This window comes from Crocodylus siamensis, chromosome 5 (assembly GCF_052110815.1).
Source record: "Crocodylus siamensis isolate JL-2025a chromosome 5, ASM5211081v1, whole genome shotgun sequence".
NCBI lineage: Eukaryota > Metazoa > Chordata > Crocodylia > Crocodylidae > Crocodylus > Crocodylus siamensis.
In genome coordinates, this window is record NC_143399.1 from 153353841 (window position 1) to 153371848 (window position 18008).

The following is an 18008-nucleotide window of genomic DNA, read 5'->3' on the forward strand; positions in this document are numbered from 1 at the left end:
CGCCACTCCGGAGCCTAACTGGGGAATTATTTTAGCTGGACAGCGACTTCATTGTTTTTGTCCTCTTGAGAGCCACATCTCTCTCCTCCACTTCATGGAGATGTAGACTAGGCCTATGTGAATAGGGAAGTATTCAATTCGGACTTGGCCGACTCAGAGGACAGCAATTCAATTCGGTGATTCAAATCAATGTCCCCATTCGATTCAGCCAAATCAGAAATCAGAGATTCAGCGCTAATTCAGATCGGCCAGAGAGAGGCAGACACAGCTGAGCAGCTGCAGGTGCTCCCGTGGCTCCTCAGGCTGTGCCTGCCTTTCCCTGGGCAGGGTTGCCACAGGAAAAGCCCCCATGGCTGCCCTGCCTGGCCCCAGCCTCATGGCACTTTAAAAAACAAAACAAAACAAAACACACTCACTGACTGTAGCAAGGGCTTTTGCGGCTACGCAGCAGAGCCCCCCTCTCTCCCAGCCCCACCCGATGGCTGCCCTGCCTGGTGCCAGCGTCCTGGCAGTTTAAAAAAATAAATAAAAAGCCCCGCACTCACTGGCTGCAGCAGCAGTGATCAGGGCCTCTGGAGGCTCATGACAGAGCCCTCCCTGCACAGCGCGGGGCACTGGTGGTCACCCGCCCCCCCCGCACTGACAGCTGCCCCATGCCACACACTGTCTGGAAGCTGGGGCTACTGGGGCTGAGCAGTGCTAGGCTCTGGGTGACTGCTAGAGCCACCCCAGCTCCTAGATAGCACACGGCACCCTACTGAGCCACACTGTACCCATGCCATGGGACAGCTGCCATGCAGGTGCCAGGTGGGGGGGGGAGAGGCCTATCCAGTGCCCCCCCCCACTCCACAGGGGGGCTCTGCCACAAGCCCCCAGAAGCCCTGATCACTGCTGCTTCAGCTGGTGAATGCAGGGGTTTGTTTTTTTTAATTGCCAGGATGCTGGGGCTGGGCAGGGGGGTGGAGATTGGGGAGCAGGAGCTGTATGCGGTGGCTCTGCCATGCAGCCCCAGAGCCTGTCACAACTGGCGAGTGCCGGGCAGGGGCAGTTAATTCCTGGACAGATGGGGCTGGGCAGGGGCCATCAGGGGTGGGGCTAGGGGGGTAGAGGCAATTGGGGCGCAGGGAGACTCTGCCAGGAGGCCCCAGAGCCCCCACAGACCCTGCTATTTGCAGGGCTTTTTAAAGTGCCAGGACGCTGGACAGCTATGGGGACTTCTCCCATGGCTCCCCCCACCTGAGGAGAGGCAGGCACAGCTGGAGGAGCCACAGGAGAGCCTGCAGCTGCCTGGCTGTGCCTGCCTCATCCCAACCAATCCAAATCTTGAATCTCTCCAAATTGATTCAGAGAATTCGGATTCAATTTAGACTTTTTAATGGGTCTTCCGATTTGATTTGGATTCAGATTCGGCTGCTGAATCTCCTCCGAATTGAGTCTGCAACTGAAGTTTCGCACAGCCCTAATGCAGACTGCCCTGATACTCTCTCCCTCCCCAACCCAGAACTGAAGCATATCTCAATCCCCATCCCTCCCCCTCCTTAGAACTGTAGCACACTCTAATCTTGTCCCTCTCCCTCCCCGGAGCTGTAGCACATCACAATCCCAATCCCCACCCAAAACCTGCCAGTCCTGTCCACAGCTTATGCCACCCACCTGACACAGAAGAAGTAGACCTGGGTAAAAACCAGTCTCAATAGTAGATGTGTACAGCAGGTTCTGGATGGGGATTGGGGCATCTGCCTGTGTCCACAGCTGATGCCACCGCATCAACACTGGCCAGAAGCAGTCCCGCCCACCACGTGGCACCCTGCCCACCATGGAGGCTGCACCTGGAGCCCATGAGTCAGTGGCCTCCCACCCACAAACCAGTTACAATCAGTTAGCAGGCCGGATCCAGCCAGCAGGCCATATTTTGCCCACCCCTGTGCTATAGCCTAACTTATAAGATTAATGTATTTGACACATCTTTGCTGAATGCATTACAAGATGCATTAAAACATGATTGTTGAGAATTTGGAAATCCAAAGTCAGTATACATTTAATCCTACAATGACTGAAGTAGCCTCATGGTATGCATCCATATTTTGCAGAACTACATTGTTATAATGGCCATTTTAAAAAATCAGGGCCTACTAGCAGAATTCTAGCTGTGGTGAAGGTCATAATTTAATTCCACAATTTTAAAATACACAACATGTAGCCAAAGCTACCATGGAGCTGAGGATGGCAACCCAAGTAAAAGACAATAAGAAAATGTTTTTTAGATATATAGGGAGTAAAAGGAAGGCCCAGGGAGGAATAGGACCCCTGCTAAATGGGCAGAAACAATTGGTGATGGACAGAGGGGACAAGGCTGAACTCCTCAACGAGTTCTTCGCCTCAGTGTTCCTAAGCGAGAGGCATGACAAGTCTCTCACTGGGAGTGTAGGGAGGCAGCAGCAAGGCACCAGACTTCCATGCGTGGACCCTGAGGTGGTGCAGGGTCACTTGGAGGAACTGGATGCCTTTAAGTCGGCAGGCCCGGATGAGCTCCATCCGAGGGTACTGAAGGCACTGGCCGACATCATTGCAGAGCCACTGGCGGGAATATTTGAATGCTCGTGGCGCACGGGTCAAGTCCCGGAGGACTGGAAAAGGGCCAATGTGGTTCCCATTTTCAAGAAGGGGAGGAAGGAGGACCCGGGTAACTATAGGCCAGTCAGTCTCACCTCCATCCTTGGCAAAATCTTTGAGAAAATCATCAAGGCTCACATTTGTGAGAGCCCGGCAGGACAAATTATGCTGAGGGGAAACCAGCACGGGTTCGTGGCAGGCAGATCGTGCCTGACCAATCTAGTCTCTTTTTATGACCAGGTCACAAAACGCCTCGACGCAGGAGGAGGGGTGGATGTCGTATACTTGGACTTCAGGAAGGCCTTTGATACGGTATCCCACCCCATACTGGTGAACAAGTTAAGGGGCTGTGACTTGGATTACTGCACAGTCCGGTGGGTGGAGAATTGGCTGGAGGGTCGCACCCAGAGAGTTGTGGTGGATGGGTCGGTTTCGACCTGGAAGAGTGTGGGCAGTGGGGTCCCGCAGGGCTCGGTGCTTGGACCGATACTCTTTAATGTCTTCATCAGCGACTTGGACGAGGGGGTGAAATGTACTCTGTCCAAGTTTGCAGATGACACTAAGCTATGGGGCGAAGTGGACACGCCGGAGGGCAGGGAACAGCTGCAAGCAGACCTGGACAGGTTAGACAAGTGGGCAGAAAACAACAGAATGCAGTTCAACAAGGAGAAATGCAAAGTGCTGCATCTAGGGAGGAAAAATGTCCAGCACACCTACAGCCTAGGAAATGACCTGCTGGGTGGCACGGAAGTGGAAAGGGATCTTGGAGTCCTAGTGGACTCCAAGATGAACATGAGTCGGCAGTGTGACGAAACCATCAGAAAAGCCAATGGCACTTTATCGTGCATCAGTAGATGCATGACAAATAGGTCCAAGGAGGTGATACTTCCCCTCTATCGGGCGCTGGTCAGACCGCAGCTGGAGTACTGCGTGCAATTCTGGGCGCCGCACTTCAAGAAGGATGCGGATAACCTGGAGAGGGTCCAGAGAAGGGCCACTCGTATGGTTAAGGGCCTGCAGGCCAAGCCCTACGAGGAGAGATTAGAGAAACTGGACCTTTTCAGCCTCCTCAAGAGAAGGTTGAGAGGCGACCTGGTGGCTGCCTATAAGTTCGTCAGGGGGGCACAGAAGGGAATTGGTGAGTATTTATTCACCAAGGCACCCCCGGGGGTTACAAGAAATAATGGCCACAAGCTAGAGGAGAGCAGATTTAGATTGGATATTAGGAGGAACTTCTTCACAGTTCGAGTGGCCAAGGTCTGGAACGGGCTCCCAAGGGAGGTGGTGCTCTCCCCTACCCTGGGGGTATTCAAGAGAAGGTTGGATGTGTATCTAGCTGGGGTAATGTAGGCCCAGCACTCTTTCCTGCTTATGCAGGGGGTCGGACTCGATGATCTATTGAGGTCCCTTCCGACCCTAGCATCTATGAATCTATGAACACTGCAAAGGTTTTGCATGCTGAATTCATCTGGTTGTATTGCACACTTTAACAATAATAAGTCATACAAGTGCAAAATATTCTTTTTTAAACTAGATATTTTCAAATATTGAAATAAATATATGCTTTCCCTAACTAACCAGTAAGTCTATTGCAAATTTATTACAGCCCTTCGAAAGATATGATTACCTAAAATACTGTACCTGGTCTAGACCTTTTTTCACATAGTCTTAAACAGTTACACAGCAAAACCAGATATGTGGGAATGGAAATTGGCAAAGTGATGGGGAAACTACTGCCGAGTTGACTATAAAAAAGAAAAAAAAATAGATATTTCACCTAAAAAGTGATTTCACACACTTACTCAACATTTATAAACAAAAGAGCTTTATCAACTGTAACAGCCAATGTTCAGTATTATTCTCAAACCCTTTACAAATACGATGGAACTAGTCACCCTGAAAAAGTAGTTGGAACTTAAGTTCTGAATTCTGTAAGTTTTCCCCATCAAGGAAAAATCTCCTCTTAATTCCTATATATGAATTCTTACTTCTTCAGCTTTCATGCCATAAGCATACTAACTCACAACCATAAGCAACTAGAACAGACTTCTCCGAGACCCATGCTTGGTTAGCACCTGGAAGTATTACTTTTAATCCTCCAACTTCCATCTTCAAACATTAGACAAGTCTGTCAGCAGTTCCCTAAAAGAAGTTTCTGTTCTTTAAGACACCTAATAACAGATGGTCACATCATTCAAGTTATTATTAAATATCTTCTGTCTGATTTCAGACTAAAACAGCTAATTACCTCTTTCTACCTAAAATTCTTGTTGCAGTTACACTCCATTACAGCAATGCAAAGAATGTTTAAAGCCTACCACCTAGTGGAGTTAAAGCAGCACAACTTCTTTAATACAATTAAGGGGAGAGGAAAAGTGGAAGTCAGCTGTATTTAATCTGAAAGGACTAGGTCCAGACATTGTATTTTCCCCAATGATGCAAGACCCACTAATTCTATTTATATATATTTGCTTCTTAGTGAGCCAAAACTTTATAGTTCAGCGCATTAAGATAAGAATTAGACAAACGAGCATTTGTAGATGCACTCAACTGTACCTACAACTGCAATCAAACTCTAAAAGTTAACCTACAGGTTACCCATGTCAAACAGGAGTCCCACAAACAGGAGAGCTTTGTTGCAGAAGTGCAGAGACCTTTTTGATGCTCTGGTCTCATAACACAGGTGCTGAGGAAGAACATAGCAACTGGCAGAACTGCTGACACCCACAGCTAACATATCGCAGGACAGACACAGCTGCAGTGGGCACTGCCACTCAAGGAGTCCCATTTAGCAAATGTAGGAACATGTACACCAATAGTGGAATCTGTGCAGACAAGCACTCAAAGAATTATTTGATTATCACAGAGTCAAAAAAGAGAGAGAAAGAAAAACAGAAAATGGAAAAATTACAGACTGACACTGGATGCCACTGAGCTAAAGCACAGTACTAGCACTTTACAGTTGCAGATGAGACTTTGGAGCCACTGTGGGCTATATAAGAACTGTGTCTACTGGTTCGTTCATATGTGTTATTAAAGATGACACATCAGTTCAGGTTGGTCTACAACAGAAAAAAAAAAAAGACCTTCAGCATTCAAGGGACTCTGAAGGTCATAAAAAGCATTACAAAAAAGACAGAAGCAGGGTTGTAAGAATCTTTCCACCACTTCTCCAATTGCCACATGAAAAAAGATATACAAACTGTGCTACAAAGAACCTTCGTTTACATACAACAAAAATACACAGTTTTAACATTTTGAACATAAATCATATTAAGAACTTTCACAAAGAAAATTACCAGTTACTCTGCTAATCTAATCAAATGACACTGTAGCGATAATCCAGAAACAAACATGGAAAAAGGTGTAAGGCCCATCCAAAAAAACACTGTCTCAGTTCTGATATTAACCCCACCTCTGACTCCTTCAGGTCTCCAACCATCATTTTCCTTGGGATGGAGTTCCAAAAGCTTCTCCCCTCCACACTGAGGACTTAGCCTGCAATTTCTCTTGCAACTCACCACCACCAGCCTAGTACATTTTAGGGCACAGGCACACGGATCATTTACCCCAAGGCAAACAAAAGACGAAGTATAAAACTTCTTCACAGTAATTTAATTCACTCCACAGTAAATGAAAGCCAACCCGTAGCAGAAAGAAACTTTCATTTATTAAGGATTAGCGTGTATGCAAGGGCAGTTACCATGGAGCAACAGATGTACAGGAAAACCAAACCTGGTTTGCCTCATGGTAACTTGTTCACGTCCCCACATTTTCATTTTACTTGAATGCTTCCAGGTCTGTTCCATCAGCACAGATAGCAACATTACCACTGATGACCATAAAGCTTTGGTGCTTTATGTTGCTTTAGGCAAGAAAGTATTACAAATGGGTTGTAGAATAAAAACAACAAATCTGCATGCATGCTACACCTACGGTCATCTACCTCAGACCCTGGCTGCAATACATCTGGCTGGTCACTGCATGTAATTCTCAATGCTATAGTAACATCTATACGCTAAACACTGCTTTCTACTTAACAGCTCTGCTTCCTGAAGTCCATTCACACCACCTGATGGAAGTAAGCCCTCTGTTTACAAAAGCTCATACTATACATATCTGATTTAGTCAGTCTATAAAGGTGTGAATCTATCCTGCCTTCAACCTTATTTGACCATAACAAACCAGGAAAACTAGTTTTCTTGTGGGGAATACAAGGAGAATTCTCCAGGCTTGTTCACCTGCTTAGGAAGTTATATTAAGTCACCAGCTGCAGAAACTTTAGCTATAGCAGGAAAACTCCTGTACTTTCCACCAAGCTCATGCCAACACATATCGCTTTATTATACAGTTGATACATTAGCCCTAAAACAGTAGTTTTCAACCTCTTTCATTTATGGAACCCTAAAAAAATTTGAATGGAGGCAAAGACCCATCTGGAAATCTACTGTGGGCATAGCTAACATAAGTAGATAATTACTGACAAACTGTTGTATTAAAAATAATAATATCAATAACAACAATGCAATTTTGTGATCTTACCATTTTGTCATCAGGTCTAATGAGATGGTTGAGCTTACTTCTTGGCAGAAAACATGTGAACGTTTAGTAAGACAGGTGACTGTTTGAGCCTTAGATCTTCCTCAATATCCAATTCGTTTTGGTATTTCGTTTTCATAGATTTCAGACATTAGGGGCTGGAAGGGACCTCACAAGATCACCGAGTCCAGCCCCCCTGCCATAGGCAGGAAGTCTACTGGGGTCAAGTGATCCCAGCAAGATAAGCATCCAAATGCCTTTAAATTAGTCCAGAATAGGTGTCTGCACCACCTCTCAGGGGAGAGTCTGTTCCACACCCTGGACACTCAAGACTGTAAAGAAGTTTTTCCTTTTGTCCACTCTAAATCAGCCTTCCAAAAGTTTGTGGCCATTAGACCTTGTTATCACTTGGGGAGCCATGGTAAACAACTGTTCTCCCAGATCCTGGTAGACACCCCTTGTATACTTATAGGCTGCCACCAAGTCCCCCCTAAGCTTTCTGTTCACCAGGCTAAAAAGCCCCATGCCCCTGAGCCTCTCCTCGTAAGGCTTGCTCACTTGACCTTTGATCATGTGGGTAGCTATCCTTTGGACTCTCTTGAGCTTAACCACGTCCCTCCTTAAGTGGGGGGGCCCAAAACTGGATGTAGTACTCCAGGTGCTGCCTCACTAAGGCCAAGTAAAGTGGGAGGATGATATCCCTGGTTTCGCTTGAGATGCATCAATGGATGCATGCCAGAGTTTGGTTTGCTTTGCCAGCTATGGCATTGCATTGGCGGCTCATGTTAATTTTGTGGTCAATCAAGACCCCCAAGTCTCTTTTGGCTGTGGTGCTAGTAAGCATAGCACTGTAAGTATGATGCTAGTTTTCCCTCCCAAAGTGAAGAACCCTGCACTTATCTACATTGAATGCCATCAGGTTTTGGTCCGTCCACCTTGCAAGCCTGTCCAGGTTAGCTTGTAATTCCAGCCTGTCCTCCAGCATGACTGCCTTCCCCCAGAGCTTAGTGTCATCCACAAACTTTGCCAATCCACATCTGACACCCAAATCTAAATCGAAGTTTAAGAGTACTGGCCCAAGTACTGAGCCCTGAGGGACACCACTGGTCATCTTGCACCATGCTGATTTGCTCCCATCAACTAATACTCTTTGGGTCCGACCCCAGAGCCAGTTCCCCAGCCATGGGACCATGGGATGGTTCTCCAGCTTAACCATGAGGACATCATGGGAGACCAAATGAAAGGTTTTCTTGAAATCTGACATCAATCTTGTCTCCCTTGTCTAGGCAATGCATCACCTGGTCATAGAATGAAATGAGGTTGGTCAAGCAAGACCTTCCAGCAACAAAGCCATGTTGGCTGGCACTCAGACAGTTGCCTTCTGTTAGCCAGCTTCTGATGGAACCCTTGATAATTTTCTCCAGGATTTTCCCAGGGATGGATATCAAACTGACTGACCTGTAATTCCCTGGATCTTTCTTCCTTTCTTTCTTGAAGATTGGGACCACGTTGGCTCTTTTCCAGTCCTCTGGTACCTCTCCCAAACACCATGAGTTTTCAAATACGTTTGCAACGGGGTGCTCTATGATGTCCACCAGCTCCTTCAGGAGTCTCGAGTGCATTCTGTCTGGGCCTGCAGACTTAAGGATGTTGAGCCTCTTGAGGTGTTCTCTCACTTGATCTGCATCAATTATGGGCCCATCTCCCATCCTGGGATGCTTTCGTCTTGTCCAACAGGGTGGAAGACCAATGCAAAGAAATCATTTTCACTGATACTAAGGCAAAAAACCCACTTTCACGTAAGTACATGGTGGTGAACAGCATCGAGACTTTAATGGCTTTATCTGTCATATCAGGATACTCCTTTTTTATTTTTAACCAGAATTAGGCAAGAGGTTCCTGCCTGAATTCAAGTTTCAGGCCCCCCAACACAGTATAACTCAAGTACTTGCTCTTCTCTAGCTGTTAGACAAGGCCTCAAGTTACAGTCTGCTACAAAGGGGTTATGTATCCACTCATTCTAACTGCCCATTTCAGGAAAGCACTGGTGAAACTGAGATTTGAGCACCAGCAAGTGTTCCTTGATTTTGCTTTTCACATCACTGTCCAGAGTCCGCTCGCTTCCAGCCAAAAAGCTGTCAAGGGTTTTGAATACATCAAAGTTGTTTTTTTCTTACTCAAGAAATCCAGAGTTGAAGCTTCTTGATGAAAGTCATCAGGTACAGTCCCCTGCATACACAAGCAACCATTCACCCAGGGATTCCTCCACATTGCCACATAAAAACCTCACACATTCACATGCATTAGATGTGTTGTGAAGAAGTTGGGACACGGACTAAGCTAGAAGATATCCCTTATACCCCACCAGACTTACTGGTGGCCTCCCGTGAGTTTTGTAGAACCTAACCTTTCTGTGAGTGCCTCAAGACTGCCAGTTTTCCGACTGGAAATTCTCACACACACACACCTGTTCCAGTTTGTAGACTGATACTGTCAGGCGAGCAGAGGAGTCAAGGAGCTGCAACACTGCAGTGTCCCACATAAAGCAGCAGCAGTGGCAGGCTGAAGTGGGGCTGTCCAGCTGCACTCTGCCTGCTGGCACTGGGGTGCTCGCTGCTGGCATTCAAGCAGCCTCTGGCTGCCAGGGGAGCAGCAGCAGCACCAGTGGTACTTCCCATTCAGGTGGGGCTGCCATCTTTACAGCCACCTTTTGCAGACCCCCAGGGGTCAGCAGGACCACAGGTTAAAAAGCACTGCTCTAGAATATCTCATAGACTCTGCCACAGTTCATCTCACTCAGGGGAGGGTTGATACCTGATAAGCTTAGCATGAAAGCAGATTCTGTATTGTTTTATTATATGTACTAAAGCAAAAAGCCCTTGTAAAAGCTGGCTAAATCACCAGCTGAAGTGATCTCAGGGGAGGAAATGCAGCCTATACTCCGTGTCTGGAGGAAAAAGTCATGGACTTCCACCATAAGTCAAGTAATTTCTGAAGGGTAACACCCAAGTGGAGTGATCTCAAGGGAGCCAGAAAAGGATCAGTGATACAATAAACCTCAGAGCAATGATACAAGGCTCTATTCCGATGTTTTTTAACTTGTGGTCCACAGACTACGTCTAAGGGGTAGAGGTGCATCAATACATTGGTCCAATATCAGAGCAGCACAGATCTGAAGAAAACTGACTGCATCAGAAATCAGCCTGATGTGGCAGATAATTTGGCCAATAAATGCCCATACATATGCGCAGCCGCAGCACAGCACGCAGGCAGTGAGGAGCACAGCTTGGCAGCTTGGAGAGCTGCGTGCAGCTGGTAAGTCTCTTGTGATGGAAGGGGAGGGGGAAGGGAAGGGGTATGTGGGGGCAGATCAACACCCCCCCACGATGAGGAAGGGAGCAGAGCAGGGGCTGGGGCAGGCGCTGCCCAGCTGGGGTGGGATGGGGCACAGTTTGTCTGGGGATCGTAGGGGTGGGAATGGCTCCTGCTGCTGTACACACACACCCTGAGAGGATACGGGGAGGGGGGGACATGTGCCCCTGGATCTGCACTGGGGAGGTGGGGGGGAATGCAGCTACAACCTGGGGCTGGGGCTGTGCCGGGCTCTTCCCAGCATGTGGGAGCAGGAGGCGGTTGGGCGAGGGCTGCGCTTGGGCTGCGCAGCAGCAGTGCTAGGAGAGGGACTATGGCAAAATATGGGGTGGTTACAGCCCCCCCATAACCTCCCCTCCCAGCACTGCTGCTGCCCACCCTGAACACAACCCAGGTCCAGCCCACAGCTGCAGCCTGCCCTGTCCTGCCTTGCCCTGATGACGGGGGGGGAGGGGGGGGGGGGGAGAAGGACGCACACACCTCTGCCCCCTGGGGGCGCACAGCAGCAGGAGGCATCTCCCCACCCCCCACAGACAAACTGCAGCTCCATCCCACGCCCCACCTGGGCAGCACCTACCACTGCCCCACTCCCTCCCACAATGCAGGGGCCTTGATCTGCCCCCCTCCACACCCTTTCCCTCCCCACTCACCTTCCACCACAACAGACTTACCCGCTGCGTGCAGCTATATCAGAAATCAGATCGGTATTAGCCAATATGCCTCCTTAAAACTCAGCTATTGGTATCACACGCCAAAATCTCTATTGGTGCTCCCCTACTCAGGTGGTCCACAAAAATTATTATGATCAAAAGTATGTGAATATCTACACTTATAATTCAAAGGGGTCTGCATTTCCATTTGAAGTTTCAAAAGGGACCCGCAAATGAAAAAGAGGTTGAAAACCATTGCTCTATTCAATGTAGTTGAAGCTTTCAACTCTAATACACTGAACTTAAAATAACTTAAAAAGCAGATTAGAAGCATTTAATAATTATGGCAATAATTACTTTCCAACCTGTAAAGTTCTTGAGCGCTCAGAGAGAGGCAGCTGATCCACTTCCAGAATGAATTCTTCCACTACATGGTACAGACTCTGTTGCACCTTATTCCTCTTGAGAATCAAGCTCTCCCCTTCACTCTATGTGGAAAAAAGAACAATTCGTCAAATCATATTCAAACTTCTTTTAAGCATGAAGTATAATCAAGTTTTACTTTCTAAAACTCCTTCTACAGTACTTTCTTTTCCAATTTATAAAATATTTATCAACCTTATCAGGTTACAACAATTCATGCCTGAATAAGAAGGTGATGTTCCTACTGTATCTACGGCTTCAAATACTGTATCTAATACAATTAAGCATAACCATGCTACAAGCTGATACAGAACAAAAGAAACGATTTGTATAAAGCTAAATTTTTGTCTGACGGATTCTAACAGCTACTGTATGCATTTAACATGTCCAATTTTCTTTAGGACAAGAAATGGAGAATTTCATGGACTGGAGTCAAGAAACCAGTTAAAACAGCCTGAAAAAAAATCAGACAGTGAAAACTTCCTTACAAGACCAATGGAGAGAGAACTATGGAGCCCAACTGACAGTTAAGTAGTTTCTTTCTCTGTGCCCTGCAATTTGGGAACAAGGTGGCCGGAAAATTGACTGATTTTTGTTTTTTGTTTTCAAGAGATGGATTAAACTAAAGGGACACTTTCCCAAAATCAAGTCCTTGCTCAGTAACTGATAGGATGGAATCTGCCAACAAGAGGCAAAACCTCCTGTTGCAATGGAAAGGGTAGGAAGAAGGGAGGGAGATGGGAAAACAAAGAAACTTTTTAGGATAGAAAAACAGCCCAGTGACATTCCCCTGCAGCCTAGAAGTTTGGAAGTCAGGCTAAGTGATCATAAGAAGATCTTCTGGCCTTAAAAAAAAATCTAGTTTTACACTGTAATCCTCAGTGAGAAATGCTGTCCTGACACATTACGGGCAATATTGATACTGCAACAGATATGTAGCATTTTGATAGTCTGGTACTAATTTGCTCTTCAAATAAAACAACCCCATTCATACAAATCACTTATGTAACACTGACAGGTGATATTCAAACTTGCAGATAAAAACTCCTCACACAACTTGTAAACTAAAACAGATTATTCCAACAAACACCCCTCCCAAAAAAAATCTGCCCAAAAAACACGTGCTTCAAAAGCCAAAACTGCTCTGACTGACTTCAGGGAAAAATCTGATTAAAACAACCATGACTGGTGCTGACCAGCCCAAAAAAAGCCAATACATGACTCACAGTTACCAGGGTCAGCTTCCATCAAATATCTCCCATTTAAGGGACTACTTGTGTTTGTTCAATTGCATCACAAGCCAGACAACAAATCAGATCTTCCAGACAGGCCAGTAAATGCTTAGGTGATATTTAATATTCCTGTTACAGAAATGCAATTATAAAGCAGAAATAAGAAATGGCAGTCCTTTCCAGACAAACCTTTTCTGCCTAAGCAACAGGGTCAACAACTCATCAAATCAGATCTACTTGAGAGTCAGTTTTTTCCATAATCAGCTCTGGTACCAGTTAGACTCGCTATACCAGCTCAGGAGCCAGTCATTTCAGACTGCACACAAACACAAACACAGAAGGGTTAAAGTCAACCTAGCCTAGCAATCCAGAATTACAGTCAACCCAGCATGATGAGGGGGCCACAACACTGAAAATTAAGGTCACAGGATCTGCTCAGCATCTGACAGTTTTCTTTTCATGCTAAATGTACTGGATTTATTTATTTGAGTTTGCTTTTTTATTTTAGATGTACTATATGACTCCTAAACAACAGAGGACAAGATCCTTGCTCCAAAGAGCTCAGAGACTTTTTCCAGATGTCATACCAAGAGAATAAAGATAATGAAGAAAAGGAAGATAGGAAAAATATCAATTATCCTATTTAGGCTAGTGCCCAGAAAGATGCAGCCATCAAATATGCCTTTAGTTATTTAAATTAACAGAATAAGAAAGGAGACAAACAGATTTTGGACAAAAACTGTGCAGTCTGGGTTCAATGCATTTCCTATGGACTGGTCTCACACTTCGACATGGAATAAAGCCATTAGTAAACTCTGCAACCAACAAATATATTATAATTAATATCTTTTCAATTGTAGACAGAACTGCAAGCCACCATTTAGATACAAGAAGAGATAACTAGATCAAACTTAATCAGTAAATGTACATCTTTTAACAGTATGTCTCTTCACAAAGTGTTCATTAACCAATATAGTCCAGTGTCTAAATTAATTCTTCAGGCTGCTCTAGGCTTACACACACTTTCCCGTTTGTCTCTGTTGGTCTCAGGTGTGCTGGGGGGGATGACCCTTGACAGAACTGCCTTTCTACTCTACTTTTCCCTTCAAACTGCTACCAGTACTGCTATGGCAAATTTATTCTCTTGAGCAAACAGAAACCTTTCGAAGTGATGGAGCTCCACTGCTCAGAAGAGCAATCAAACAAGATTTCACAGTTCTCTCTTTGTAACTCAGCTAGATTCCATGTAATCCTCTGAGCTTCCTACCATAGGTCTTTTTTTTTCTTTTTTGTTAAAGTAAAAACTAAAACTTTTCTACCAGTCTCTCTTAGAATTAGCCTCTCACACCCAGCAGAGTTAGGAACTATAAGGCTCTGGTCTGCCAAATTATAGCAAACAAAGCCAGAATAAAAACTCAAAATATTTTTACATGAAAAGATCTCTAAAATCTCCAGACAGAAGACTACTGCCTGACTGCAGATGGTACTAAGACGACATAATTACCTCCTACTGATCAAATATGTTGAGATGACAGGTCTTTTTCACCAGTGAAATGACACTGCATCCTTCCTAGCACTTGTTCAGCTAATTTTTCTTCATATTTGTCCTAAAAATCTCACACCAACAAAATCACAGAAGGGCAATAAGGACAACTTTAAAAAAAACAAGACTAACAAACAAAAAAACAAACTTAAAAGATTTTTTGGGCCAATTATTAACCAGCCATATTGGCTGATACCAATCTGATTGCCAATATACAGCCTGGTAGCTTGGAGAGCAGCATCCAGCTGGTAAGTTTGTTGGGGGAAAGGGGCACAGAGGCCCCTGAGGTGAGGGAGGTGGCAGGGCAGGTACCCTGGCTCTTCAACACTGCCAGGCACACAGGTAAGAGACCCTGCCCGCCTGCCCACCCATACCTACCCCCAGGGTAGGGTGCAGCGGGGCTGGGTCCCGACACAGGGATACTGCCCAGGTTCCCCTGCAGCAGTCAACCCTCCCTGCTCCTCCTGACCCCCCCCACACACACACCCCTGTCCTGCCTCCTACCAGCCCTCCTTACAGGCCCACCTTCCAAACAGCATCACCTGCACCTGACCCACAGGGCCCCAGGCCCTGCCGGTGCCTTTTATTCCCAACCTGCAGCCCCCACAGTCTCAAAGGGGGTCCCCAGCCGCAGCCCACACCCCCAAGCCGCAGCCCCCCCCCACAAGCTTTACTTATGCCAAAGGCTTCAGGATGGAAAGCAAGTCTAAGCCAAGCCCCAGCTCTCAGATTCTCAGGCCCTGCCCCCGCCTCCTCCCACTCTGGACAGGGCTTAAGGTTTCCCAGAAAATAGAAAACTCAATCCCTGTTTATAATAACAGAGGACATAACTGATAAAACAGGAGAGCAACAAGACAGCAAAACAACACATAAGGCAACTAGAATATCAACATGAACAGATTTGTGAGGTGCTTAAAATATACATTACAGGGGGCGGGGGTAAAGAAATTCCCCCCTCCTCTTCAGCTGCTGCTGATTCTTCTTCTAGAAGCATGATTCTCAACAAGGGTGATGGGGCACCAAGATCCTTTTATGGGTGCAATGCAATATTAGCACTGTTAAGTGTGCAAACAGCTACATATAATTCATAAGATAAACTCAGAAATTTCAAATAGGAATGCATTGTGTAAAAAATATTCTGACCTATCTTTGCCTTCCTGAGTTCTTTGAAATAGAAGAATTGTTTTAATTCTTTTTCTGTAGTCTAAGAATGAGCAAAAGGTAAGAATGACCGTTTAACGGGTGCCTTAAGCCTACTACACATGCTGAAAACCACTGTTCTGGAATCAGGAAATTTCCTGAAAGAAAAGTATATTTAAGCTTACAAACACCCTTTTCTATTTGTTCTCTGTCAATCTTAGCCATGGAAGCTAGCCTATTTCCATTTTTTTATGCCCAGCTCGCTATAAAAGTAATCAAACTAAAATCCTCATTTGTTTTAATGTTAACCACTGTATTAGCAGTAGGTATTGCTTATATAGCATGAAATTTTTTTTTTAAAACAAACAGTTTAGTTTACAAGTAACCTGATAAATTACTAAGAACTGAACATTTTAAAATATTTCTTTTAGTACTGTACTGTACTTCTTAATAACTCAACACAGATGAAGAAAATAAGAGGCATTTCACTTCTCTTAATAGGTCATTTTCTACTCCATTTCATAAGTTAATGTAGCAGTATAATTCTGCAATGCTTAGCAATGAGCAGACTTGCTTAAAAGATTTCATAGATTTCACAGATTTCATAGACATTAGGGCTGGAAGGGACCTCGGGAGATCATCGAGTCCAGCCCCCTGCCCAAAGGGCAGGAAGTCAGCTGGGGTCATAGGATCCCAGCAAGATAAGCATCCAATTTACTCTTGAAGGTGTTCAATGTAGGTGCTTGAACCACCTCCAATGGCAGACTGTTCCAGACCTTGGGGGCTCGGACAGTAAAGAAATTCTTCCTTATGTCCAGCCTGAAACGGTCTTGCAGGAGTTTGTGACCATTCGACCTCGTCATCCCTTGGGGCGCTCTGGTGAACAGACGTTCCTCCACATCCTGGTGGTCACCCCGATAAACTTGTAGGTGGCCATCAGATCACCCCTGAGCCTGCGCTTTTCCAGGCTAAAGAGTCCCGTGGCTCTCAGCCTGTCATCGTAAGATCTGTTTTCCTGACCTCTGATCATGCGCGTGGCTCTCCTCTGGACTCTCTCAAGCTTCTCCACATCCTTTTTGAATTGTGGAGCCCAAAACTGGACGCAGTACTCCAGCTGCGGCCTCACCAAGGCCGAGTACAAGGGGAGAATGACGTCCCGGGATTTGCTCGAGAAGCATCTATGGATGCACGCCAGCATTTTGGTGGCTTTACTAGCCACAGCATCGCATTGGAGGCTCATGTTCATCTTGTGGTCAATGATGACCCCCAAGTCTTTTTCTTCTGTAGTGCTAACCAACGTAGCACTGCCAAGCCTATAAGGGTGCTGCAGGTTTTTCCTGCCAAGGTGGAGAACCTTGCATTTTTCGGTGTTAAACACCATCAGGTTCTCATCTGCCCATTTGCTGAGCTTGTCCAGGTCAACCTGGATCACCCGCTTATCTTCTGGCGTAGATGCTTTGCCCCAAAGTTTGGTGTCATCAGCGAACTTGGCCAGTCCGCTCCTAACTCCAATGTCCACATCATTAATGAAGATGTTGAACAGTATGGGTCCCAAGACAGAGCCTTGAGGGACCCCACTGGTCACAGGGCACCATGATGAGTGACTGCCATCAATCACAACCCTCTGGGTCCGACCACGAAGCCAATTTCCCAGCCAGCGGATCGTGGTGGAGCCAAGGCCACAACTGGCCAGTTTGGCCAAGAGGTGATCATGGGATACCAGATCAAAAGCTTTTCTGAAGTCAAGATATATGACATCAATCTCTTCTCCCTTGTCCAGGTGATAGGTCACCTGGTCATAGAAGGAAATGAGATTGGTCAAACAAGACCTACCCGCAACAAACCTGTGCTGGCTGTCCCTTAGAATGTTAGCCTGGGCCAGTCCCTCAAGTATGGCCTCCTTAATAAACTTTTCTAAGATCTTCCCCAGGATAGAAGTCAGGCTAATGGGCCTGTAGTTAGCCGGATCCACTCTCCTCCCTTTCTTGAAAATCGGCACCACATTGGCCTTCTTCCAGTCTTCGGGCACTACACCAGAGTGCCAGGAGTTTTCAAAGACCCGTGCCAGGGGCTGGGCTATGACGCTCGCCAGCTCCTTGAGTACCCTGGGGTGCAGGTTGTCAGGGCCAGCTGACTTGAAGGTATCCAGCTTCTCAAGGTGTTCCTTCACAAGGTCAGCGTTGATGGGGGGTAGGGGATCCCCCTCACCCAGATTTCCCTGTCCCATAGCAGGCATGGGCATCCCGTGTGACTGATGAAAGACTGACGCAAAGTACCTATTTAATAGGTTGGCTTTTTCCTGGGCGTCAGTTGTCAGTTGCCCCATCTGGTTTAGCAGGGGTCCAACATTGCCCTTGCTTTTCCTCTGGCTTCCCACATACCTGAAAAAGGACTTTTTGTTGTCCTTGATGCCTGAAGCTAGTTGGAGTTCAGTTGCAGCCTTGGCTTTCCTGGTTTGCTCCCTGCAGGACCGGACCAGCGTGGAGTAATCCTCCT

General features: G+C 46.2%; 1 protein-coding gene across 1 annotated transcript in view; it reads right to left on the reverse strand.

The window, feature by feature from the left end:
- Positions 1–18008, reverse strand: part of STK31 (serine/threonine kinase 31) — a 92011-nt gene that overhangs the window by 41411 nt on the left and 32592 nt on the right. Inside the window, exon 11 of the mRNA XM_090046766.1 lies at positions 11540–11662. Within this exon, the coding sequence (XP_089902892.1) occupies positions 11540–11662 (123 nt within the window). The remainder of the gene's footprint in view (positions 1–11539; positions 11663–18008) is intronic.